Here is a 27,954-nt window from a genome sequence, read left to right as displayed (position 1 = left end):
CTCATATTAGCCTCCCAGAGGATCCTGCCCATCAGTTCCCTAAGGGAGTCAAAGTCTGCTTTTCTGAAGTCCAGGGTCGGGAAGTGATGGGAAGATATGATGCTGGTGGATTTCAGTTCTATGATCAGAAACCAGATAGTTTGCCTCAAGGGATCACACAGGCTCACTGAGTTGGGTGTTGAACATAGAGCTAAGGTCTGATATGCTAAAGCTGGACTCTAGGATGGCAAACAAGCTAGAAAGCAAGCTGGTACAGGTTATCAATAGCTCCGCAGAGACTGAACATACCAAGGAAGAGGAGCATGTCCTGGAACCAAAGGATGTGACAGAGGAACCTGATAGCTAATTGGGATGGAGCCACAGATGTGGGAATCTGCCACACAAGGTACTTGTGGTTGATAGACACTCTGTTTTTATTGTGTATAATTGGGAGTGAGAATATGGAGTGGGTTCACTTGGAGCCTTGGAATCTGCATTAATGGGTGCCACAAATATTGTAAGGGCAGACCTGTCACCAGCCAGAGTGGAGGCATCTTTGGGTCTCAGAGAGAGGCGAAGTAAAGACCTGAATTTGGAGTCCATCCTAGGCTGCTTTAGCTGCCTCAAAAATGCATTTATATTACCCATCCTCAACCTATCAGTCAAATGGGATCAAGTGCTCACAGACAAAATTCCCAGTGGGACTTTTACCTGCCCACGGGCATCTTCAAATGCTTTATTCTTATTACAGATAGACAAAAGGCACAACCACAGTCCTGGTATAGGTTCACAAATATTAAAGTTTGTAAACTGCACTGAGAACTACTGGTGAAAAGGCAGTATATAATGGTATCTGAGAGCTAGAAAGAATCACTTAAGCAAGGCTGCGATGGTGCCCATCCCCATAGCATCAGGAGCCGCTCCTAGTGTAATCATAAACAAAGATCTGGGGGGAGAGCGGAACTGGGTATCCCGGCTAAAAGGGTGTTGAGCTGCCAGAAGTGAGGCGAGAAGGCGCTGCAGCATTAGTGTTTCATACAGGTTTATAGTCCAGTGACCAGACAGCAAAGTGTAAAAAATGAGGATAGGGGGTAGGGGGTAACAGGAGCCTATATATGAAAAAGCCCCCAAAATCAGGACTGTCCCTATAAATTCGGGACATCTGGTCACCCTAGTTTATTTGCTCATTCAGCCCTTTCTTACACAGCGCGAATGAAGGAGCCCCTCCACCGCAGGCCAGTCAATGCGTTCAGCACCCCAGGCGCTCTCTGCCCCCGCGGCCCCACAACTCTTAATGCGGTTTAACAACCACCTCCCTCCCCCCGCTCAAGCCCCACCTCTTCTGCCATGACAACCACCCGGCCAATGCTCGCTCCCTGCCCGGCCCTGCCAGCAGGCGCGCTGGGCCCGGGCCGCGCCCGCCCTTCCGGGTTTGGTGCTGGGGCGATGCGGCAGGGGGCTGCCTGGGGCGGCGGCTGCCTGGTGAGGGCGGCGCACACGGGGCTCAGCTGGGGGGTCACTCTGGCGCTCTTCCTGCATCGCACCGGTGAGACCCTGGGAATCCTCTCTGCCACCATCGGGCCCCTGGGATTTCCCTCGCCAGGGGAGAGCCGGCCCGCGGCGCGCCCTAAGCACCGGGCATGAGCCCCTCGGACCCCAGGGCCGCAGGCTGAAGTCGCCAGCACCTCGGACCCGGGGGGCTCGGTTGCTGCCATGAACTTGCCTTTTTTTGCGCCCCCCCCCCAACTCGCCCAGCTCAGGATTATTATTAGTGCAAAGATCACACTATTGGCTGCTTTTCTTACAGCCTCATTGCCTGGAGTGAGAATCGCAGCTTTCATTTTTTTGAAAAGCGTTTGGCCCTCATAGGCTAGAAGAATATCACGAAAATATGAACTCTGAAGACTCAAAAACCAGAAAGCCACCCTCGCTCATTACCTTAAAATAAGAGATTTAAAAAATATTTTGATGGAGCCAGACTTGTGATTTTTGGACACTTGAAGTTGGCAATAGTGCACCATCATATCTGGCAGGGAAAAAATTACCTCCGAGCTGGGGAAGTGAGAGCAGAGGAGACTGCTATATCCCCACCCAATGCAACTAGATCCCTCTCCTACCTGGATAGAGGGGAAACCTCACTGCTATTGCTTGGGGGGGAAGGCGGTTTGGTATTTGACATTTGAGAAGACCTGGTGCCTACTCCAAGGAGTTTACAATTTAATCTAGTCACACAGCATAATGGAAAACCTATAAAACGTGGCAGGTTATAATAAAAAGTACCTTTTATGGTATTTGATTAATATAATGCTTAACATAATTACTATTACTCTCTTCATATATAAATACTGTTTTTACTGGATTCTTTATGACCCTGAATCTTACTCTGGCACCTAGATGTTGCAGTGATGGGCACTTTTGAAATGCAGCTATCATATTAATTCTAGCATAGTTATATACAGCACACTGCAGAACAGCAGGAGAAGGTGAAGAGAGATTGAAGTACAGGTAGAGTTGGGGGAAGGACTTGCAAATCAATGGGGGGAAGCTATTTGCTGATCTCTTAAGTATGTCGTAAAGGCTCTTTGTAAATAATGAGTTCCCTTGGCAGAGGGGACAGCCGTGATGGGTCCCAACTTCCTGAGCAGTTGAGGCATACTTCCCACGGTTGATGTGGAATTCAGCCCCACATAGAATCCCATAGCTAATAAGGTCAAGGAGAATAACTTGTTGCCGTAAACATTTCACTTATCCTTTCTATGGTGGCCTCTTTCAGATCTGCGAAAGCAGGAAGAGCAAGGAGAGTTGCTGCAGCCACTGATATTTGTCTTACTGGTTCTCTGCTCAGTTTTGCTGTACTTTGTAGTGTCTCTCATGGATCCAGGCTTCGTTGAGTCTGATGAGGAAGAGAAGGTAAAGACTTTCTGTTAGCATGCATCATAGTTGACTGAATGAAGGAAAGTGGGAATCAACCTTCCTGGTTATAAAACCGGTAGACTTTCTTTTTCTTTGCAACATACTAGATAAGAATATGCAATATAAATTGTTTTGACATTTAGGATAGACGACTCTTAACGTGTACAAAAGCAGAAGTAGTCACAAAGTTTAGGTTCTATAAAGTAAGCTTCAGGAATTGCACAAATGTTGCTAGGTGCATTTATCATACCATCCCCCCTTCTGAATTTCCCCTAAAACCCACGTGCTCTCCCACTTTGTTTTACTGAGCGGATGCCTTCACTTGTCTCAGTTGCTACAATGCTGTGTAGAACAGATAGCTGCCTTATGTTCCCTCACTACTGCCAATTGCTGTGCATATAAAAACCAGGACAGAGGTGCAAGCTGGAAGGAAAGTACTCCTTGCAACTGTATTTACTGAACAAGGTAATTATTCTGTTACTGTATCCCTCTTGAAAGATCGATTTGTACAAAAATCAGATGAGTGCTTTAACTAGAAGGAAATATCTCCCAGGTATTTTATGTTTATCCTTCTTTAACATGCTTGGACACCTTATCTTGCCTTGTACAAGCAATTTAATATCACTTTAGTCTTCCAAAACTGAAGTGAATTTTGGTCTGTGTTTATAACAACTAGCACTGCTTATACACAAATGCATTTCCCCTGTATTTTGAGGCAGATAGAGCAGTCTTATTACTACTTATATCCTATGTGGCTCCATGCTAAAGTTGTCATTCTGTCTCCGCACACTATCTGGTTATCAATGGCTAAAATAGCCCCACTCTCTGAACAGTTACGTGTGTGTACCAATTGTATTCAGTAGGATTTCATGGGATTCTTTGGATTGCTGAGGTTATCATACATTGTGTTGGGTCTATGTTCTTTGTCTCTTAACAGCTTCTGTATTTCTCAAGGAATTGTTCTCTCTGTTTAATGTTCCTAAACTGTGAGGGAGTTGTGACTGTAATACCGTAGGAAAAAAGAGACAGCTGACTAATGGCTGCTAAGACACTTTACATCCCTCTCTCTAGAGTCTTGAGTACGAATCAGCCTTACTGCTCATCCTTAGGCTATGTTTACACTATGAGCTACAAGCGTGATTCCCAGTAAACATACATGTACTTTCACTAGCTCTTATTGAGTTAGTGCAAGTATAAATAGTAGCCATGCCAAATACCAGTTTCAGGCGAGTTTGTACTGTGCCCTGCTAAACTGTGCCTTGGCTGCTGCTGCTTGTCTTATATGGCTGTGCTACTGTTTATACTCATGCTAGCTTGATGAGCGCTAGTATGTAGATGTATGTACAAACTGGAATCAACCTTAGCTTGGCATTTTGACATAGTCTTAGGTCCCCTCTTTTCTCTTATCACATTTTTGTAGGTAGGGATGAATGAAGAGCAAAGAGTAATGATGCCTCAATTTCCAAGCAATGTTTGGCTGCGGCGCTGTGGATACTGCATGCTGAAGGTATGTGTGTGCAGCAGTTGGTCATAGGGTGACCAGATGTCTTGATTTTATAGGGACAGTCCTGATATTTGGGAACTTTTCTTATAGGCACCTATTACCCTCCACCCCCATCCTGATTTTTCACATTTTCTGTCTAGTCGCCCTAGTTGCTCAAGGGACTAGGGTGATTGCTTGGTGAGCTGGTGCTCATCTGGCTACCTATCTTTTGTTATTGCCTCGCATATTGTTATGCTTAGCCATCACTCGGCTGCTGGACTGGTTGGAGGCATCAAACATTACTTTTTTTTTTTGTTAAACAAGGATTATCTTGATGTAAAAAGCCAAGGCAGGAGCAGACAGAATTAGAAACTTTGATTCACGTACAATCCTGAGATGAAAGGTGACTTGAGCAGAGTTTGTAACTAAACATTTTAAAATGGGAAACTGTTAATTTTCAATATTAATACATATGTCCTTGGCAGTTCACAAAGTACTGTTCTCTTTTTACTTCACACTGGGGAAAACCCTGCTTCCTGCCTCCTTGTTGCTATGTCAACTAAGGCCTCACTACATCTTCAAATACTTCATTTGAAAGTGTCTTAGTAAAGTGAAAATGTAGAGTTCATCTGGGTGGAAGGTGTAGCATGAGCAGATTGCTGTCAGGTATGAACTTGTTTAGATGCTTAGGAACAAAGAAAGGACAGTTACCTGTTCCGTAACTGGCGTGCTTCAAGAGTTGGCTGGCAAAAAGGAATTGAGGGTGCGGGGAGTGCGCAGCTCCCCTTATAGCGTGATATAGAGGCACCACTCTAGGGGTTGCAGCAGTGCTCCCCTACTATGGGTACTGCTAAGGGAAAAACTTCTGGCACCAGTGCACGTGGCGAGCATGCACACCTACTGTGGAATACACATGAGCAATCACTCAAAGAAGAAAAGCTAGTTTTAACTGTAGAAAACATAGTTTGCTCTTTTTTCTCCTTCATCCTCCTATTTTCTCCTTCATCCTTCAATCATCCAACCCCTCTGATCCTCCAGTTAGATTAGTTCTTGAATATGTATCCCTGAAGCCCAGAAATGCCTGTTTTCAGTCGCAGTGTGTCAGTTTTATACAATCCAGAGTTGTTCCAGCTTAAGTAAATATCTAACCAGCAGAAGGAGCTATCAGCCAGCTTGTTGCTGAAATAGATAAGAGACTGGCAGATCATATGTGTACCACAATAAGGGGGCATGTCACCTGTTGCCATGGTCCCTTCCCCAGCCATACCTCCCCATTAATCCTAAAACCAGCCCTCCTCCCCATATCATCCACATGCCCCTGAAGACAGGACACACACTCCCAAAAAACAAACAAACAAACATAAAAACCAAAACAAAACCCACAACCTTTCCTTGTATACACTCAAAACATTCCCGTGAATGGCAGGTACCCTAGTTTTTCACTGTCAGACTTTGGTCACCTTTTTCTTAAATATCCACAGCTAACTATATTGAGCTCTTGATTCAGCTAATACCTTCCCTTTGTGTTTGCAGCTTTATTCTGTAGCTAGTTAAGGGAAGTTTTATAGCAAAGTACCAGCCATGGGCAAGTAATTTAACCTCAGTTTTCCCATCTGTAAAAGGGGATGATAATCTACTTTGTAAGGCATTATACAAATATTAAAATAACTGCTTTCGAAGGGAGAGTAGGGGGAACTGTCTCACTTTGCAGGATTGACCTGGATGACTTCCCAGCTATTTTCTATGAAATAGGGCATTCGACTTGGGTAGGCTATTCTTAGTATCTGCTTATTCCACAGCAACCAATGCGAGCCAAGCACTGCCAGCTGTGTCGGCACTGTGTACGTCGTTATGACCATCACTGTCCCTGGATTGAGAACTGCGTAGGAGAGAGGAATCATCCACTCTTTATAGTCTACCTGGCTGTGCAGCTTGTGGTTCTCTTGTGGTCCTTTCATGTTGCATGGTAAGTACTTTAAGTAGCAGCCTCTGGCAGGGAGTTTGTATTTGAAGTCTTAGAGTTTTGATGAGAGCTGGACATTCCAAAATCCTACTGAATGGTTTAGGTAGAGCAAGATGGCAATGGCTAGAGTTAACATGATATGTTCTCTTTGCCTGCACACTGTAACCAGCTTTTGTCACAGCACCACTCTGATTATTGCCACTGAGGAGTAACATAGCTACTTACAGAATAGGGTGTGGTGTTCCTTAAAACATTGGCTCTCAACCTTTCCAGACTACTGTATCCCGTTCAGGAGTCTGATTTGCCTTGCATACCCCCAAGTTTCACCTCACTTAAAAACTACTTGCTTACAAAATCAGACATAAAAATACAAGTGTCACAGCATGCTATTACTGAAAAATTGCTTACTTTCTAATTTTTACTATACACTGAGGAGGCCAATATGTGGCTCTTCAGAAGTTAATATGCGGCTTCTTGTATAGGCACTGACTCTAGGGCTGGAACTACAGGCGCCAACTTTCCAGTGTGCCGGGAGGTGCTCACTGTTCAATCCCTTGACTCTGCCTCAGGCCCCGCCACCTCCCATAGCCTGCCATGCCCTTGCGCCTTCCCTCCAGCCTCCTGCATGCCACTAAACAGCTAATTGGGAGGTGTGGGGAGGAACTGATCAGTGGGCAGGAAGCGCTGGGAACAGGGCAGGGAAGCTGCTGACTTTTTACTGTGGCTCTTTGGCAATGTACGTTGGTAAATTCTGGCTCCTTCTCAGGCTCAGGTTGGCCACCCCTGCTGTACACTTATAAATCAACTGAAATATAAATATTGTACTTACACTTCAGTGTATAGCATACATATAAAGCAGTACAAACAAGTGATTGTCTGTATGAAATTTTAGTTTGTACAGACGGTCCCTGGGTTACACAACCCTGACTTATACAAACCTGCACTTACGGAAAAAGTTCTGTAAGTTCCATAACTTTTTTTTTTTGTGCAAAATTCAACTTATGCAAGTTGGGGAGCAGCTGTACTGACTTTGCTAGTGCTTTTTATGTAGCCTATTGTAAAACTAGGTAAATATCTATAGATGAGTTGATGTACCCCTGGAAGACGTCTGTATACCCCCAGGAATATCACATACCCCTGGTTGAGAACAACTGCCTTAAAATACTTAAAGCCTGAGTCCATTTAGGCAGTGGGAGCAGACAAGGCAATTATAGAATGGGGGATCATTTGAAGAGCTGGAAATTTGATCTGACTTAATTAAATTGTCACGAACAGTTACCTGAGCTACAGCACTTAAAACCAGATATATAGGATAGACATTCCCTGACAAATGAGGGGTAGATATACTGCAGGTAAGACTAACCTTCGCTTTTCCAGAGGTGTCAGCAACATCAAAACTTCTGGAAAAACAAGGGAGCAGGCTTTGGCATCTGGCAGTAGGTATTGCATTTATAGTCAGCTGCCATTCTTTCCCCTTTGTACCAGCACGAGGGGACTTTCAGCTGTGATGTACTGTTGATTCAGTTGACAGAACTGAGGTGATTAGTTATGCAGTTTGATATTTGGGGTTGTAACAGGCTTAGCTGTAAGCTTAAACTAAATTAATATAAAGTAATTTTGCATTGTTGGTTACTGTTTAACTTTCCCTCATTAATTATTGTGCAACCTATATTTATAAATGGCAGGCAAGTGAAAGTCCCCATAAACCATATTCTGTTAGTGGGTCCTGGCATTGTACTCATGCAGCACCACATGACTCTCTCTAATTGTCAGAACATATTTTTTACACAGGTATAGATGTCCCAGATCTTTTTCTGATCTCAGTTCCAGTGTATTTAGAACTTAACTTTGTTTTGAGTCGTGGTACTGCAGCTACTGTCAAAGTTTATACAGTGCTTTGAAGCTGTAAAACACTGCAGAAATATTATCATGTGAGTCAGGAGTGCAGTATTTGTAAGTCAAGATGATTATTTGATTAATGTAACTTCAGTTCTGTATCTAACCCAGTTTGACTTAGCCATGTTTCTCTTTTAATTGAAAGGTCAGGCCTTTACTTCCAACAGTCTTGGGAGTGGCTGCAGCACAACATCTTCCTTCTCCTGTCCTTCCTCGTGATAGCCATATTCACCACTGTAGTGCTGCTGCTGCTGGTTTCACACTTGTACCTGGTCTCATGTAACACAACCACCTGGGAGTTCATGTCACACCACCGTATCTCCTACCTCCGACATTGTGAGTCAGAGAACCCCTTTGACCAAGGTGTCATTCTCAACCTCTGGAGATTCTTCTGTGCCTGCCGTCTCGTTACATGGGAGAAAATATACTTTCAGGAGGATAGTGACCGTGTTTAATTATAAAATGTAAATTCAGCCAGGATTTAAATGGTGTAATCCAAGTTTGATTACAAGAGGGAAAAGTACATCTACAGAGTGAGCTGAAATGCAGGTCCTCTTGCTGAATTAGTCATTCAGCTTTTAACTAATAGAGGCTGCTTGTCACGGTGCATCTGTGTTAAGGGCTTTAAGAAAGGAATTTAGAGTAGGACTCTCAGGAACAGCCTCTCTGATTCTTTAGAGAGAGCACTTGTGTTGTAACCAATTTCCTACTGCTTCAGTGGAGGGGGAGTTTAGTCCATAATGAACCAGCAACTTGTTGTACAACTATCCCATTCGCAGGGGCAAGTCTGCTTACAAGAATAAGTGGCAATGTGGCTCTATGGTTGGTCTTCGTATCCAGGTAAAATGACTTCTTGGTTCTGGGCAGCACTGAAGGGGTGATTTCTGGTCTGAGTGAATGTGTATGCTAGTCTTTTACATCTTTTTGCTAATCATATTCATCAAACCTCTTGAGGCAAATGCAAGGACTTCCTGAATAGCAGCTTTCACTTATTTCCTCAGTCTCCCCATCTCAGCTGGTGCCATATCCACTCTAGGGAATAGCAGCAGAAAGAAAAAGTTAATTATTGATAAGTCATACCAGAATCAGTTTAGGCAATATGGCCTTTCTTCATGATCATTCTTACTGTCAGGACCGATGTGCCTTAGTGGTAGAGTTGGCAAATAATGGAAAGCTTTGAATGAATATTTGGACAGTGAAAAGGAAACCTCAGTTTGACTGCATGCAGGAGATTCATGCGTTCCACAAAGGTTTGAGCTTTACTACTGCCAATATGCCTGAGAAACAGCTATAATGCACCAAATTCAAGTTTTGAACTGTTAAACCTATGGTTTGTGATGCAGTGGCTACTTAGATACAAGTCAACAAAACAATACCATTGACTTAAACATAATGAAATGCACATTTAAACAGATCATAGACTCAGCTATTCGATATAGAAATTAATGAGTTTTCAGTGAATATAGACTTCTCAGATTTAAACCGTTCTTGGAAAGAAAAACATTTGTCAGCTGCATTATTTTTGCACATCACTTATTCAGCTGTAACTCTCACCTATCGCTTGTTTGGGAAAAGCCTCCCTCAAAATATTGTTCCAATTACATATTCTTAAATTAAAATAGTAAATGGGTGAGTGGCAGTGAAGGAGATGTTTCTGAATGCTCTGAAATGGTTTTTAACTAGTAACAGTGGGCTGGAGCCAGAATCCTTATTTCCATACACAGGTGGAGCAACACTGATAATAGTACTACTAACTCCATGTCTTAATGATGTTTTCCCCACTACCATATTTGATAGTTAGGTTTTCAACTTATTTTACTTAACTCAAAAGGAGAAAGACGTCTTTTTATTTTTAAAGCGTTAAAGCAAGTGGAGGTACTGTATTAAAGATACTAGGAAGATTTCCATTTTAATTAAGATGACACTAACAAGTAAACTTAATTTCTTCAGTTTAAGCAGCATGGATAGTGAAATGAACCTGTTTAGTTACAAGTTCTTATATGGCATGGTAAAGATTGTGTGTCAGTAGTCCCCTCAAAAAAGGAGTGCCCTCTGCACTGAATCTTAATTCTGAAAATATTTCTAATCATCAGGTTTTATAAAAACTCTAGTACCCTTATTTGGTGCCTTAGTATCTTTCATGACTCGGGTTAGCACTTGATACAAGAGCAAAATGGATGGCTAGCACACTGGCAGATTGCACACAGGTTCCAAGGTAGGTAAGTACTCTTAGAATATTGTTATACTCCGAAAAAGCAACTTAGACAGCAGAAGGGTCTCTGTGTCTGACACCAGGAAGACTGCAGGTTCCTTGGGGCTGTGTCTTGTACAGGGCAGAACATGCTATCACTTGGTGGTACGTGAATGTCAAGATGGGGTCTTCCTGGATTGTATGTCACCATTAAGAAAGGATTCTGCCATTAGAATTTAGTTTGGTTGAAGAAGTATCTGCCAGACTAGACTTCACACTTAGCTGTGTTGGCTCTAGCCCATGAAAAAATAACTGTCAGCCAGTATAACTGAATACATACAAGTTAGATATTGTTTGATGGGATGATGAATTTTAAAAAAATCTAGGCTGCCATTGAAAGATTTGCACTTTACATTTTTTAATGCTCTGAACTGTGTCAAATAATTGTAAATTATTAAAAGATTAAAACTAGTTTTTGCTATTCTCTATACACTTTTCAGGTCTAACACTCACTAGAGTCATCTGGTTCTCCCGCAGTAGCACTATGCTGCACCTTTTATTCTGTTAGAATGTAAAAAAACATAGAAACATGCTAGTCTTGACATTTTGTAAAAGGTTTTACAAACACTTTTGGGGCCAAATGCGTGCAGATAATGGCTGTTTAAAGAAGGCTCAGTACAGCCGTATACCTTGCCTTAAAGTGGCTTTAAGGTTAGGAGGAGATAATTGGTAGCGTGGGTCAATTTCCCTTTGCAAGACATTCAGCGGTTGTTCTACTTGACTGTGGGAATGGGTGAGCTAAGATCAGGGTGGGCTGTTTTTCTTCCACACAAATACATATACTAAAGCTCTTACCTAAGTAGCTCTTTGAGCACTTCAGCCAGTCTTAATTTAATTGGGACTCCTCTCTGGTTATGGTCAGATACCGTCTTTAGAATGAGCACAATCCTTTACGGGTAAAGTTTATCCCTGTAGATGAAGAGTTGAAAAACCAACATCTACATGTTCCCATTAGCCTTCAGCAGGGATATTTCTTCTCTAGCCTACAACCAAAGTGCTGTTCCCTACACATAGTAACAACCATAAACGTGTAGCAGTCCAGTCTGCTCTGTAAAGTGCAACCATGTTATAATTGCCCCAGTAGTTTATGAAAGACTCATTCCCCATACTTCACTTGGAAATTGTTTAAATAACAGTTGCTATTTTTGACTTCCTAGTCCGGAAGAGGCAACAGCACTCTGCAAAAGTTTCACAGTCAGAATGTAATGTTTAAATAGTAATAAGTGCTAATTACAGCATTGCTGCTACAAGAACATACTCACATTTCTGCATTTTGAGCACCAAATGAAGTTGGTCTTGATACAAATTATTCTATATTTAGGCTGCTTTCTAGCCCAAGTTGTTTCACAATATTTATTGATTTGTCCAATATAAACATCCACAATATTTTATATTATCTGAGAAAAATACAGCATATACATAGTAAGGTAAAAAAAAAACCTGGAGAAATAGCCTCAGTGCAATCATTGAAGTGACATACCTGGCCCCAATAAAGATAACACATACAGAGGGGACAGATCCAAGCAGTTGGAGTGACCAGAGACTCTTATGAAAGGAAGAAGGAAAGGGAAATAGTATTAACATTACATGTACAGAGATAAAGAACTTTCTGTTAAGCGGAAGATCTGTGTTCTCCCAGCTCCTGATATATTCTAACAAGCCAGGGAAATGAAAGGCAAAGTTTAATCAGAAGGGAGAGTCTCTTATTTACAATAAACAATATGTGCAAAGTTTGTAGGGTTTTAAATAATTTCTTATTAAAGACAGGAATTAAGATTTAGCAGGAGAGTAGAAATCTCATTTCTTTTACAAAGCAAGGCTCAGATCTCAGCTTGTAACATCTGGGCAGTTTCCAAACTCAACCTTCATCGTTCTGGTTTTATTAAACTACACCCCACCCCAACAATGAACACAACTGGGCCCAAATCCTTTGCAAAGGAGAAATTGTGTCACATTTCTTATCTTAGAAAATAGGTGGGAAGTGCCAGTTCTTCTGCCACTGATCATCCAGTGCTGAGAAAGCTAGGCAGCTTGCAAGGCCCTGCTGCAGAGGTAGAGTTTGTTTGGGAAGGGGGAAGGTTCTATTTCATTTAGATATATTGTTAAATGAAATCCAGTTTAAATAGTGAGTGCCCACAACTATCCAATGATGGCATCAGAGTACAGCCAGCAAGCATGAACCTTCTTAAAGGTCACATCCAGTACTGTCCCTACTAGCATGTGCACACACTGAACAATGCAGTAGAGCAAACAGCTTGCAGAACAGTCTGCTTTCTACAATCCTTAATACTACCAGACCTCTGAATAATCTTTGCCTGTTATTAATTTGACCTTCCAATAGTCAGTGGCAAGTTCCTCTCTAGGATTTCTCAGGGTAGTAGTGGTCTGCATGGGCTCCTTACACCACAGCAATCAGACTTCCAGAAGGTGTCTGGAGACAAAGTCAAAGTCCTTAAAGGCAGCCTGTTCCTCAGGGGTCAGGACAGGGAGTTCATCTGGAGGAGTCAGGATTGGCTTCTGGGAGGTAAACTCTTCATCAAAGTTGCTAATGTCAGTGGGAGCTCTTAAGAAAGGCACAAAAGGGGGCTTCAGTGCTCTGGCAAACAAGGCATCCCAGTCAATCTCCTGTAAATAGAGGAAATTACAAAACCAGATTGGCACTAAGAACAGACCAACAAATTGTGAGATAGTAGGTAGGAAATAGTAGTTATATATCCTTCCCCCCTTCCAGATCAGCTGCAGCATGATTTCTACAAGGCTAGAAAACAGAAGTGCCAAGATAACCAAAATGAGGAGTACCACAGAAGAGAGATCACTCCTAAACCAGAGTCTTCCATGAAACCCAACGCTGCTCTTCAGAATGCCAGCCAAGAAACAAAGCTACAGCTCAGACTGTTATTCAGCAGAGACAAAACTAAACTAGAACCATAAGCTCTTGTCAGGAGACTATTAAGCAGTTCTCGGTATAGGGGCTACCCAAAGGAGTGTTTTCATTGCTATAGGGCCTGGCGTAGCTCTTTACAAATATTAGCATTTATGGGAGGATAATCCTGGACACTGATAAATCCCAACTGTTTTATACAATTGGTTTCAGTATTCAAAGTGTTAGTGCCTCAGTGGCCTTCCTTCACTATATATAGATTATAGCATCCTCTCCACCCTAAGCAATTCAGCGTTCATATTCCTCTGTGAACACACTGACAGTTCAAGTTTTATATTTTAACTACTCAACCCTTCCTCCTGAATTTAGAGATGGTGATTGCCAAATAATCTGTATGATGGCACCTGCATCTGTATACCACAGCAAGAGAATTCCCATGTTATAGGGGAGATGTTTGATTGGATTCCTGAAATTAAGAGGTGAGGGACATTTAAGACTCAGTTTGGAGCTGCACATATTGAAATAAAGATCCTATGCTTGGAAGCCTAATGGTACCAGAAAACAGTCTTTGATCAGGAGGTTCTGAAAGTGACTTGTTATGGAGATAAACATTTGGCTTTAGGGACCACTTGTCAGAGAAGCTGCTGTTGAGAGTCTCATTTTTGACCAAAAGAAACAGGCAAGTTTGCCTCTATAGCAACAGAAAGCAAATAGCTCTTCTGCAGCTCAGACATATGAGCACAGAGGTGCACAGGGGCCTGAGCTCTTACCTTGAAAAAGGGCTGGGTTTTAATCTCCTCTGCGTCTCTCTCTCCTGCTCCAAGGCGACGTTCTGGACATTTCTGGAGAAGCTGCAGGAAAGACCAGTAGACAAATTCAACACATGGAACAAAGAGGGACATGAACAATATTCTAGAGAGAAAACAGAGCAGCAACCATCCAGTCTCTTTCACTTGCTCCCTTCATGGCAGGACCATAAACAGTCAGCACTAAACAAAAGTTTAGTCCATTGTAAGCCATCCATTTATATCAGTGGGTCATCTACTGTGGACTCTAAGTAGCATACAGCCTTAACTATATATGCTGATCCACTGATAATTAAAAATAGAATTCAGCCCTATCCACAGAATAAATCTGACATCCCTACCCTAGAGTTAACATCTGTCCATTTCAGAATTGGCAGGATAGACTCCAATAGGAACCCTGCTTAATCCTCAATGGCTATACGAGTGGCATGTGTGTATGGAGGTGTCAAGGATGAGAAATTAAGAGAGAAGAGAGTGCAAGTGTGTGTGTTTAGACTTTAAGGGTTCCCCGTAGAATATGTGGACACCTCTGGAAGTGCACACACACACACACAGAGGAAATGCCATCTAGTTAGAAGAATGTCTCTCTGACTCTTCTTATGCTGAGGCCTGAGTAAAACCAAGGAGATCCCATTGCAGTACCTTGCAGAGCATGGGAAGTGCCTCAGAAGAAAGGAATCGTGGATAGCGGACCTCTTCATTGACAATGCTATCAAAGACCTCCTCTTCATTATCTCCGGGGAAGGGAGACTGCAGTGGAGACATATTATTTGACATACATAGTATCTGTATCCTACTGTTCATTTATCACACTGTAAGATGGGATGAAAATACTTCGGAGTTTTGGAAGGATTAGGTAGGGTTTGGCAAGTGCTATGAATGAGGAAAACATGATATAAATACTAAGGACCCTTATTGGAGAGAACAGAATTAGGAATGTTAGGCTGCTAGAGCTGGTTTCAAAATTACCATAAAACAATGATAGGAAAAACATTTTTAATGCCAGGGGAACCCAAACATGTACTTTTATTCACTTAAATTATTTTAATGAAATAAATGAAGAGCAGTTAGGTGCACCCATCCCGTGACCACTCATGTCATGTGGTGAGGCCCACCTCTCCCTTTCCCCAGAGGAAAATGGTCTCACCTCACCGACAAGCATCTCGAAAATGAGCACACCAAGCCCCCACCAGTCCACTACCCGCGTGTATGAGGTGTCTGTCAGGACTTCCGGAGCCAGAAATTCAGGGGTGCCACAAAAAGTGTTAGTGTGGTCCCCAAAACCCATCCCTGTGGAGAAAATGCCTTTATGAACACACCATACACATTCCCAATTGGTTATGCATCATCACATTTTCTGGAAGCATAACAGGCAATGTAGGCGATGACAGCAGGGACGGTGATACTGGATGATGGACAACATGGCTGAGGATAGAGACAGGTGGGCAAAGAGGAGAACTGGCATTAATACATTACTCTAAGGGGGATCTGCCTCTGATCTTGCAGGACACTTGCCCACCCATGTCCATGAACCCTTGAGGAAGCATGGAATCTTCACTAAGGACTCTAGCAGCTTGTCTTTTTAGTGTTTCTAAGCTGAGGTGCAAAAAAGGAATGTAAAGACACAGTTTATTTAAACAACAATGCAAAGAAACTTCCTGCAGCCACAATTATCATATAATGACATAGCAAGGACAAGGAAAACAAGCCTGTACGATGCTGCATCCTGGGTCCTCTGAATAGTCAAGTGCATTATAAACCCCTTTATAAGCTATCCTAGGGAGAAGGAACAGGAACTGCTCCCAACTTCATAGTGGTCAGATAGGAAGGATTTTTTTTAAGTGGGATGAACACAATTGTGTTAGCACAGCAATTCCACTAGTTGTGCTTGTGAACATGTTACCAAACCCTAGATGCTCAGTTTCTCCAGCAAGGGTGAAGGCTCAATCTTGGTACCATCAAAGTTGCTCACCTTCCTTACACAGCCCAAAATCTGCAATCTTCACAAAGCCCTCAGCATCTAAGAGTAAGTTATCTAACTTCAGGTCCCTGCAGACACAGAAGGAAGAGAATGGGGGGTGAAGTTTGGGAGTTGGCATAACCCACAGACACCAACTTTCCAAAGTGCCAGGGGATGCTCGACCCCTAGCTTTGTCCCAGGCCCTGACCCCACTCCACCCCTTCCCCCAAGGCCCCACCACACCTCTTCTCACCCAGTTCCGCCCCCTCCCCCAAACACTCTACATCCTCACTCCTCCCCCATCTTTCCCAGCCCCATGCCCACTGCAAATCAGCTGTTCATGGCAGGCAGGAGGCAAGAGGGGCGGGCACTGATCTGCAGGGCCCACTGGCAGGCAGGAGGCACTAGGAGGGATGTGGGGGAGCTGATAGGGGGGCTGCCAGCAGGTTCTCAACACCAACCATTTTTTCCCCTGTGGGTGCTACAGCCCCGGAACACCCCCCGAGTCAGTGCCTATGGCATAACACCAGCTGTTAGGAAGAGGGAAGTAGAATGAACAATGAATAGAGATTGCATTTTCTCAAATACTATATTACCTTAGAGGATGCTCTTCACAGACTATTATATTTATTAATTTATTTTCCTAATTGCATCTGGAAATGGCTCTGTGCAAGGAGAGGCTTGTACTATCAAAGGACGTATCCTGCTAATCGCAGGCCCCATTGCCAGGATGCCCCTGGAAAGAGGACATACGTTACCTCCCCCAAGTTCATCGCTGCTTCAGGGTGGATGGATCACTGGCAATATGTCTGACAGAGAGTTTCTTAACATTCCCGGGCATGGTTAACAGTAAGTTGGTATGGTCAATACAGACACAGGTTTGGATATGTTGTATTTCTGCCAACTCATTCCAGTCAACCATGGAAAGGATCCAGTTAAACTCTTGAATGTGATGGCAGGAGCAGTGGGAGGGAAATGTGAAATGTCACTGAGCTAGCTAGCTGGACAGAGTGCTAAAGAAACCCCAGCATGGCAGTGAGCTGCAAATTGCACATGTGGCTAAATGAACAATTTAATATTTGGGTTGCTGGGCTTCTTACACTTTACTGTTATGTTACCTGTAAATAATTTTCTTCTCATGTAAGAACTGGAGTCCAAGCACTACGCAGGCTGTGTAAAACCTGAAAAAAAGGAAGCGTTTTCACTACAGAGACTTGAGAACATCTGTGTCAAACATCTGTGGTACTTTGAAACCTGAAACAAGCTAACTCACTGCGTCACATGTTCTGGAAAGACATCAGAGTGAATGCGCATCATGAGATCACCACCAGGGGTGTATTCCATCACAAAACATGCATGATCTGGTGTCTGGAAACATGCAAACATGTTCACCAGGAACGGGTGGCTGAAGGAATTGATCACTTCAAAGATTCGCTTCTCACAGTTCAAGCTGTCAGGGTTCAAAGAAAGAAAATGTCAGGGCCAAAGCTCTGCAGAGAAGCCTATGTTTGAGATGGAAGTACAGAGGGGGATATTTTTACACAGAGTTATAGAAACAAAAAAGGAAGATGACATTTATCTTATGTAGTTCCTAAACCCCAGTTTTATTCTCTTCCCCCCAGGTAAGTGTTATTTTTCTAGATGCCAGGAGCAAGTCATGATTCTAGCCCTCTGATGCTTAAGAGGGATCCACTACCACATTAGTGCTGAGACTGACATGATTAGAGAGGTGATCTCACACTCTCTGGTGGATGGGCTCCCTCTGGTCAGAGACTCACCTATCAATCTCATCTCGGCTAATGATGTCTTGTTTCTTTAGGGCTTTGATAGCATACAACTTCCCTGTTGCCTTGTATTGACCTAGCAGCACCTGAAAGACAATAATCCAGCACCCCCAGTCATTCTGAGATTCTTTCATCTAGCTATTTGGATGCCCACCCACACAGCGAGCAGGCACGGGACACAAATTGCTCCCGTCCATTCCAGAGAGTCATTGTCAAAGCCAAGGCCAAGCAACTTCAAGGAGGGTTTTTTATTTTCCTGAATGCTCTGCAGTGAATAGCTCCAGATGGAACTCATTTTAAATTATGCTATTTTTTAAATCTGGAGTGTCAAAGCTGGTCCTATGATTTTATAGCCACTCAGTGCTCCAACTACCCAGAAGTTGTGAGCTCAGTCTTTGGGGAGGAAGATCACCTAATGCTGTTCTCTAGTGACCCCTATGGATGATGCACGGAGTGACCTTGATGGGCTCTGGAGCTAGAGGCATATGAACTACATAGGGCACGTGAAAAGAGGATAGGTGGAGGAACCTGAGCCCTTAAAGGTTGTCTCCAGCCTTGGAATCTCTAAACAACCAAAAGACCCTCTTATTAACAGGAATATCAGCTGTTTCCTTGTGGGGCAGGAGCTGATTTTTCCATTTACAGTTGAATGAGCCTCTTCTCCTTTTGGAACATTTTCACACTCAAACTATGAGACGCAGAGGTGGAAAATGAGAGGGGGCCAGCTTTGCACCCACCCCCTCCAAGGAAGCCCCTTATTCCCACTCTACCTTCCCAAAGTGCCCTCGTCCCAGCATGGCGATGCAGTGAAAATCCTGAAGCTGAACAGCCCTCTTCCTGCAGACAAACACAGAAAGCACTACTAGGACAAGACAGTAAACTCAAAGGTCAGAAATGGATACCAAAGGGAAGGAGGTTTACACAGCGAGAAGCCAAGCCTAAGGAAGCTAGAGGGTAGCTGGTGGGACAAGACCATGTAAATATGAAGGTGGTGTCAGAACAACAATAGAACAACAAAAGGTTGGTGGTGGGATATGGGAGGAGACCAAGTCTGGGGTACTGGTAGGATGAGAAGGATTCTAGTTCTTAAATAGGGATAGGTAGTGATATGGGGAGAGTGTGGGTGTTGGAGGGCAAAAAGGGGAAAACAAAATGTGTAGCTGAGTGGACAGATGCCATGAAACATTATGCTGACCACATGCTGTTACCAAGGAAACCAAAACTGTAGATTCTGGAATCTCTTGGGAAAAAATAAAAAGGCAATTAAAAGGCTTAGTCTAGGAACATCATTTGCTGGGAACAGAGATTTCCCTCTCCTCTGGTGAGTGAACTGAAGGACTAAGAATCTAGCCCAGAAAGACACAAATGTCCCTCCCAGAGAGACGGTAGGTAAGTCAATGTATGTGTCTGACTGTGTCCTTGCTACCATCTACAAACCTCCAGAGTGAGGGTGAAAGGACTGATATGTTAATACCCCTACATAAGGAAATAGTTGAAGCTGTTGACCAGTTAAATGTTTGTTATTCATGCATTTTTATGTACCTGATGGTTCAATATTGTTGTTGTTGTGTTTTTTACCTAGCATTTTCTTGTTGCATTTTTCTAGTCTGTATCCTTGTTATATACAGCCCAGTAGCAGCATTAGACTCTACAAACAATTTTATTGTTTTATGTAAGCCCCCCGTGCAATGGAGACTAATTTATCTCAAACAACTACATTAATATAATAAACAAGGGATGCGGTCTACTGGGGGTGCTTTTGAAGTATGTTACTTAGTATTCAGAGAGGTATATCTAAATAGTTCACGTTTAAGCTCTAGAGAATTTAAAATGCTTAAAAATGATAAGCCATTTGAGGGTAGTTAAATTATTTTACCTTCTACTAGAAAGATTCACTCAATTGTATTGTACAGCCTGTTAACAGGGTAATGACCCGTCATTACACAGATAATGCCATGCAGGCATCTGTATAAATAAGGTAAAATGCAGAGGTTTCCTTGTACTATATAAACACAGTATGAAAAGTCTGTTACTGAGAAATTAATTTCCTAATAAGATATCATAATACTTATTCAACAGAACTTAAGACTGATGGTCAAAATTTTCAGCTCAATATCCCCTTTTCCTTATGTCCAGAAGAGCCCCATGCTGACCACAATTACCTCTGAGAAGCCCAGTCTGGTGTTTCTGTTACAGCAGAGCTGCGAGTCCTCTCTTCCACATGTAGCCTCTTCAGACACTGAATGGAGAGAAAGTCACCACATCCAGTTCTGTAGAATGGTGTTTGCAAAGTCCCACTGGATCAGATCAGAACAGACTGGAAAACCCATACCCAAGCCTCCATCTGTGTCACCCAGTGACCAGACAGAATGTTCTTCTTGTGATATAAACAGGGATTGTCTCTGTTGTGAGTGGAATATGGCCCACAGAGCACACAAACACAGACTGTTTATGGCTACTTGGAGTCATGGGAACCCATTTGAAAAAGTCTAGGATGAACCATGACTTTTCCAGAAAGTCACTTCACATGTCTCAGTGCAATTCTAGAGAACTCTGGTGACCAGAGAGAATGCACTCATCTATGGGTGCACACTAAGTAGAAGAGTAAGGTATGTGTCAGGGCACAGGTATTGAACTATTTCAGCACTGAAAACCTGCACCTCTACTTCTACTCCAGCAACTGCTCCTTCCTCACAGTGAATGAGATCCCCTCTTCCTTCCTATCCAGCTTACCCAGGAGAAGAGCTTTATATGCCCTCCTGTTTTACAGCACCTGCAAGCTCTGCGTCCCTGCTTTCCCCATGCAGATACTTCTTCCCCACTTCTGGCCTGAAATCCCAAGGTGACCTGCCTGCCACTTTGTTTCTGCAAGGGGAAGCAAATTATAGGATTGGGGAGATGGAGCACCTCCCCTTAGAATCCACATCTGTCCCACTTCTGAGTGACCAAAAGTTGAAGGCCCAGTCACCCAATTGGACCCCAAATCCCTGGATATTAGCCAGTCTTAAATCAACATCTGCCGGAGGAATCACTAATTTCCTGAGGGTTATAAGAAGTCAAAAAGAACTTGGATTTGAGAGGAAAGGGCCCAACCCACTAAAGAAACCTGACCAACACACAAAAATCTGTCAACCCAGATTCTTACCGGAGAGTCTGCAAGAGATGGAGCAACCTCTTTGGAATCGGCTGTCAAAAAAAGGCGTGGAGGCTTAGGGGGAGGTTCCTCGCCAAATGTCAGCTTAACCACTGGATAGTCACTGCATTTGAAGAAATTTTTAAAGAGGTCACTGTGGAATAGAATACGATACAGGGGACACTAGTGCAGTGCCAGAATTACACAAGCAAGGTTTAAATTAATCCTAAATGCACTGGACAGTAAGACTCCGATTCATACCTGGGATTCAAGCCTGTGAGAAATCACCAGGTAGCATGCGTCTTTAAAATGAATGGTAAGGAAATAAGCCTTTATTATGCTGCTGGTGTTTATACTTATGTCAGGATACCTAGCACTCTGACATTATGTGTGATGAAAGCTATAGAAATGCCTATAAATAAAACGGCCATGTGATGAAGAATTTAAAGTAAACATCTATTTTTGACTATGTCACAGCAATGTAGTTTAGCTTAATAACCAAGTTGATCTTCCTTCTTACAAGGGCTAGTGGACCAGTGAAAAATATCCTCTTCTAGAGGAGCAAATCTAAAAGCTAAAATACAAAGCTTTGGAACACATTCAAGTTGGTGCTTAGGTTATTTGCAACCACAGGAAAGAAGGTTATGATCTATACCAGCACCAGTTAAACTGTGGCCCTGTATAGTACTCAGATAGTATATAATGAAAATAACATATGCCACATTTGAGTTTGGGCCTGGATAAATTAGCATTTGACCAAATAAAGTTAAGTTTAGTACTGATAAAAGTTAAAGCAGCTTTTGACTTTAGGTGAAAAGGCACTGAAGCAGGTTGTGCACTTGCCTATTTTCCCCCCACCATCATACTCCCAAATTCACTTTCCCAATGTCATGCCTAATATCATAAGAAATAAGTGGAAACATGTGAGAGTAATTGCTGATGAACCATTATTTTATTTAGCAAAGTGAGAGTGGGCCTTAGACTATTAGATGGAGATCTGTTACCCACTCCTTCTCACATGAGCCACTCACAATTCCTGTTTACAAAGAGTCATCTGTTTGTGTTCACTCACAGATTTTGCAGGAAAACAACCACTTCAGACTGGATCCTTCTACTATGACCCCAGATTGAGACACCAAATTATTGGTCCACACCAGGCCCACTGATCGGGGTGGGGGGGCGAGGGGGCACAAGGGGGCAATTGTCCAGACGCTTGGGTGGCTTTAAATGGTCTGGGGCCCCCCAGCCATTGCCACTGCTGCGGTAGTGGCCGGGAATCCCAGGCCTTTTTAAATAGCCCAGGTGGGCCACAGGGCTCCTAGGTGCACGTGGGGTGGTACTGGCAGAGGTGAAGGCAACAACGTGGGCATGTGGAAGCCCTGGCTATGCTGATAGCTCACTGGGCACCAGCAACGCAGCTGGCAGCAGCTCGGGCCCATTGACTATTCTACCCTGGGGTCCAGAACTGCTGTTGGCGGGCCTGGTCCACACTGAACAATGGCCAGTGTGATGGAATCTTAACAGCAGGTCAGCACTGCAACTGGGAGGTGTGATTTCCACTGAGTAGATAGACTCGAGCTAGCTCACCGTGAGCTAGCACCTAAAAATAGCAGTGTGAACATTGTGACCCTGGTGGCAGCTCAGGCTAGCCACCCAAGTGCAAGCCCACCTGACCCCCTGGGTCTGAGAACACAGCGGACACCATTCTGAACCATCCTGAGCTGAGGGCAGTTGAAAAGGAACTGCAGTGGCAACAGATTTACACCTGCCTATATGTCCCTGCACAGGAACATACAGAGGCATAGTGCACAGATGCAGACCTTTGGACACTGCTGGCTAAAATCTCCAATTGAGAGTGCCCAGGCACATGCATATCCTATGGTGGCGCACCCATAGGGGCATATACTCAAAGAAGAACCATGATTCTGGAAATCTATCCAACCGTCAACAATAAATCAGAGGTGGCCCTACAATACTGAATGCTCCATAAAAGTTCACACCATCTTGGCCAGTATTAGCTTTTCTTAATAGCCCAAGCTGAATTTCCTACATAGATTTTTCGCACGAAGGTCTTTCAACACCCTGTGGAGTTTCACCAAGTTTTAATTTTGTGCCCATTCCAGTTTGTCGAATAACATTAACTAGAACAAGACTTACCTGCCCAACATGGACATTAAATCAGTTTGAGTTTGCAGCCGTGCTGGAGAGGTAAAGTCTGTATGAATGGGAGTATGAAATGGGGGGCTTAGCGTGCTCATGGAACTACATGGAGGGAGGATGCTCATCATTAGACGACCCCAGGTAGCAATATTTATGTTCATCTGAGAAGCTCGGAGAAACTCCTTTCCTGGAGGAGAAACCCAAATGTTACTGAGATTACCGTGCCAAGCACTACATGAACCACTGCCCTTAGTTCATTGAGGCAGCCATTTGCTCACCCCAAAAAGAGGCCCAGTTTGGGGACGGAGGGCCAAAAGGCACCATAACTATATCTCCTAGACAATCAGAACAGCTGACAGACTCATAGGTAAGTAACGATTAAAAGTATTCATAAGGTCCTAGTAGCTGGAGCTGAAAAAGACCTCCCACTTCATCATGTCCAGACCCCTGCAATGGTGAAGTATAATCCTCACACAGAGGATGTAGCAGATATTAAATTGATACTCTCCTAGATCTTGGACAAAAGATAATGTGAAGGTACTATAGTCTCATTTTCCACCCCCACTTCCATGCTGAATTTAAGTCTCTCAGCCTGAGAACAGAAAAATTGTGAAAATAAATTGTGGATGAGTTTTTAAGGTCTTTCCATGATTTTTGCTGTTTCCTGCAGAATCAAAGTTTTTGTTTTTTTTTTAAAAGAGCTTTTCCAATTGCAAAGAGCCTTCAGAATATAAATTCTCACTCTCTCCAGCTCTGGAGAAAAAGAACACATGAGCTGTGCCACCCACCAATCCATTCACCTTGCTGAAGTGTCAGCTTTAAAGCCTTGTTGGACAACATGGCTTTGTCTAAATTTTCTAGGAAATCTCTCACCACTGCCACTTATCAGTGGTAGCACAGGTGGTTAGGGTGACTAGATGTCCCGATTTTATAGGGACAGTCCTAATATTTGGGGCTTTTTCTTACATAGGCACCTATTACCCTCCACACCCCATCCCAATTTTTCCCACTTGCTATCTGGTCATCCTACAGGTGGTAGGAACACACATAGATTGAGGGTTGGATCCTACTACCAACAGTCCTGTTCAAAAACTACTAATCATAGCCCCTGACACTGTAATCATGTTAGGCATGGATGTAAACAGTGTTACAGCCATGCTTCTATCACTTCACTAGTGAGTGGAGATATTGCCACACTCTAATAGATCTCACCTACACACATACATTAACCCAGAAGCATTCCAAAAAGTACACCACTCTCTTGATATAACGCCACCCGATATAACACAAATTTGGATATAACGCGGTAAAGCAGTACTCCAGGGTGGAGGGCGGGGCTGCACACTCCGGTGCATCAAAGCAAGTTCAGTATAACACGGTTTCACCTATAACATGGTAAGATTTTTTGGCTCTCAAGGACAGCATTATATCGAGGTAGAGGTATACCATAAACCAGGGATGCTGGAACAATTTTTATGGTGGGGGTGCTGAGAGCCATTGAACCAAACTGTAAACCATGTATATAATGGAAACCACTTCAAGCCATGGGGTGCTGCAGCATCCCTCACATCGACAACCACATAACCATACATGCCTCTAATTGGAGTGGTTGTCAGTTCACAGGCTGATTACCTTTCTGTTTGGGGAAAATACGTTTCTGGCGCTGTAGATTGGACCGTCTCTCAATCACAGGGTTATAGAAGGTCACCTGCCAGGGAAGCAGAGGAGACTCTACAGGGCAGTTCACTTCCCTCCTGGACACATGCTTAGCCTTCTGCTCAAATAGACCATTCACACCCATTCAGCAAACTAGGAGTCACATATGCAGGCAGACTCCAGACTGAGTTATACTATCTACTCCCCTCAGGTGCTATGTTTAAAAAAAAATAAAAAAAATAAAGTGAGAAGTATCCATTAACATGAAGTAAAGAGATCTGACAAAGGCAGAATGATTGGCTCATAACTAGGGCCCTATCAAATTCACAGCCATGAAAAACATGTCACAGACCATGAAATCTGGTCTTCTGTGTGCTTTTACCCTATACGATACAGATTTCACGGGGGAGACCAGCGTTTCTCAAATTGGGGGTCCTGACTCAAAAGGGAGTTGCAGGGGGTGGGGCCGCAAGGTTATTTTAGGGGGCTTGCGGTATTGCCACCCTTACTTCTGCACTGCTTTCAGAGCTGGGCGGCCGGAGACGGGCGGCTACTGACTGAGGGCCCAGCTCTGCAGGCAGCAGCGCAGAAGTAAAGGTGGCAATACCATACCAGACCATCCTTACTTCTATGTTGCCGCTGGTGGCAGCTCTGCCTTCAGAGCTGGGCTCCTGGCCAGCAGCCGCCGCTCTCCAGCTGCCCAACTCTGAAGGCAGTGCCACTGCCAGCAGCCACACAGAAGTAAGGGGAGCAGTACTGCTAGGGTAGGGTAGGGTAGAAGTAAGGGTAGCAGACCCCCCCCCCCAAAACTCCTTTTTGGGTCAAGACCACTACAATTACAACACTGTGAAATTTGAGATTTAAATAGCTGAAATCATTAAATTTACTATTTTAAAAATCCTATGACCGTAAAATTGAGCAAAATGGACCGTGAATTTGGTGGGACCCTACTTATAACATTTCTAAGGTGTCTTCCATCCCAATTGAGGCCAGTGTACTTTTCAAATTATATACATAAAGCACTGCTGAAATGCAGCTACCTCTGAAGTGGGAAGCAGCAGCCAGTCACTTCAACACAAGAGTGACAAGAGGGGAAATTTTGGCTAAGGAGACTGGGTCAGACGCCAATTTAGGAAAGATGCCTTCGGATCTTTTGTCTCCTGCAAAGGAGACAGGACTGTGTTTTTTAAGGATTACCTGGAAGATCTTGTAACAAATTGAGTGCCATGCACTTTGGGCTTGTCCACACTGGCAATTTACAGAGCTGCAACTTTCTGAGTCAGGGGTGTGAAAAGACAGCCCCCCTATGTGCAGCAAGTTTCAGCGCTGTAAAGTGCCAGTGTAGACAGGGCACCAGCACTGGGAGCCACACTCCTAGGCTGGTAGTTACGTCCCTTGTGAAGGTGAGTTTTTTAGAGCACTGGGAGAGCTCTCTGCCAGCAAAGCTCTGCCACAGCAGTACTTTAGCATTGCCAGTGTAGACTAGCCCTTTATTATCTCAAAAGATGAAAGGGTAAGCCCAACCTGATAGGATTTGATCCTGTGGTTCCAGACAGTCTGGGTAATTCAAACCTAACCATTAAGCCACCCTCTTTAACATAAAGTGTTGCTGATGACTCCTAACAAAAGCAAGTCAAAGACTATGTTTTTTATGTAGTGACCAGGTAATTACAGTGGGGCCCTTTAAGGGTCACTCCTGGCGATAAACAAACTCATCTTTTTAAAGTATTTCTTTCCTTGTTTCCAGTTGGTGCTTTAGTCTTCAACCATCTGAGTGTAGACTGTATCACCCACAAAGAACACTTCTTACGATGGGTAATAATCAATGATTGTTGTTTTTTAATCAGATTTTTATTTTAAATCAATTTTTTAAATTTAAATTAAATAAGCATTTTTCTAAATAAACCTATTTAGAATGACATTTTAAATTACGGCAATCTATGTTAAGGCTTAAGTTTACTATAATTTATTAAATTAATTTAAATTAAATAAAAACATATAATATTATGAAGTAAATGTTTGCTGCCAAGTTTTAAAGTTATATCACTGAACTGGTGAAAGTCACTGGCTAAGTACCTCTCACCAGTGTTTGTTGATGTGCTAAACCAGCTTTTTCAGCAGATGCAGAAAGAATATATTTTATTTCAGTTTACTCAACTAGTTCAGTTTAATGGACTAGTTCATTCTAAGTTAAGAGATCAATGGGAACTGAAAGTGCTGGAAACCTTGTTTTCTTCTTTCAATCTATGGGCTTGTCTACATCAGAAAGTTGCAGCGCTGGTGAGGGAGTTACAGCGCTGCAACTTTGAAGGTGTACACATCTGCAGGGCACCACCAGCGCTGCAACTCCCTGTTTGCAGCGCTGGCCGTACTCCCGTTTTGTCTCGGGTGTAGAGGATCCAGCGCTGGTGATCCAGCGCTGGTAATCCAATGTAGACAGTTACCAGCGCTTTTCTTGACCTCCGTGGAAGGAGGAAGCCTCTGGTAATCAAGCTGGTTTCCTTTCCCGGTTTGCTCTCTCGGTCCCGGAGCCAGCCAGCAAACCGCAGGGAAGGAGACCTGCTTGCTCGGGGTTCCGGGACCGAGAGAGCAAACCGGGAAAGGAGACCAGCTTCGCCGCGGTTTGCTCTCGCGTTCCCGGAGCCACCCAGCAAACCGCAGGGAAGGAGACCTGCTTGCTCGGGGTTCCGGGACCGAGAGAGCAAACCGGGGAAGGAGACCAGCTTCGCCGCGGTTTGCTCTCTCGGTCCCGGAGCCAGCCAGCAAACCGCAGGGAAGGAGACCTGCTTGCTCGGGGTTCCGGGACCGAGAGAGCAAACCGGGAAAGGAAACCAGCTTCGCCGCGGTTTGCTCTCTCGGTCCCGGAACCCCGAGCAAGCAGGTCTCCTTCCCTGCGGTTTGCTGGGTGGCTCCGGGAACGCGAGAGCAAACCGCGGCGTTCCCGGTTTGCTCTCTCGGTCCCGGAACCCCGAGCAAGCAGGTCTCCTTCCCTGCGGTTTGCTGGGTGGCTCCGGGACCGAGAGAGCAAACCGCGGCGTTCCCGGTTTGCTCTCTCGGTCCCGGAACCCCGAGCAAGCAGGTCTCCTTCC

General features: G+C 43.8%; 2 protein-coding genes across 2 annotated transcripts in view; one reads left to right on the top strand and one right to left on the bottom strand.

Moving 5' to 3' along the window:
* The first annotated feature begins 1,425 nt into the window (after nt 1–1,425).
* On the top strand, nt 1,426–10,896 carry ZDHHC12 (zinc finger DHHC-type containing 12). The gene is made up of 5 exons (XM_030535563.1): nt 1,426–1,525; nt 2,753–2,889; nt 4,313–4,399; nt 6,175–6,341; nt 8,380–10,896. Exons 1-5 carry the CDS (start codon nt 1,426–1,428, stop codon nt 8,687–8,689), a joined length of 801 nt encoding a protein of 266 aa, XP_030391423.1. The 3' UTR covers nt 8,690–10,896.
* Nucleotides 10,897–11,627: 731 nt separating this feature from the next.
* PKN3 (protein kinase N3) overlaps nt 11,628–27,954 on the bottom strand; it is a 30,949-nt gene continuing 14,622 nt past the window's right edge. Inside the window, exons 10-22 of the mRNA XM_030535562.1 lie at nt 24,842–24,917; nt 23,207–23,396; nt 21,062–21,173; nt 20,079–20,155; nt 18,687–18,753; nt 17,911–18,002; nt 17,406–17,582; nt 17,251–17,313; nt 16,145–16,221; nt 15,320–15,462; nt 14,815–14,922; nt 14,137–14,217; nt 11,628–13,110 (exon numbers count right to left, since the gene is read on the bottom strand). Of these exons, the coding sequence (XP_030391422.1) occupies nt 12,898–13,110; nt 14,137–14,217; nt 14,815–14,922; nt 15,320–15,462; nt 16,145–16,221; nt 17,251–17,313; nt 17,406–17,582; nt 17,911–18,002; nt 18,687–18,753; nt 20,079–20,155; nt 21,062–21,173; nt 23,207–23,396; nt 24,842–24,917 (1,476 nt within the window). The 3' untranslated portion in view covers nt 11,628–12,897. The remainder of the gene's footprint in view (nt 13,111–14,136; nt 14,218–14,814; nt 14,923–15,319; nt 15,463–16,144; nt 16,222–17,250; nt 17,314–17,405; nt 17,583–17,910; nt 18,003–18,686; nt 18,754–20,078; nt 20,156–21,061; nt 21,174–23,206; nt 23,397–24,841; nt 24,918–27,954) is intronic.

Source organism: Gopherus evgoodei, chromosome 16, assembly GCF_007399415.2.
Source record: "Gopherus evgoodei ecotype Sinaloan lineage chromosome 16, rGopEvg1_v1.p, whole genome shotgun sequence".
Taxonomy (NCBI): domain Eukaryota; kingdom Metazoa; phylum Chordata; order Testudines; family Testudinidae; genus Gopherus; species Gopherus evgoodei.
Note: the sequence above shows the minus strand (reverse complement) of the source record. Positions and strands in the feature narration are given on the sequence as shown.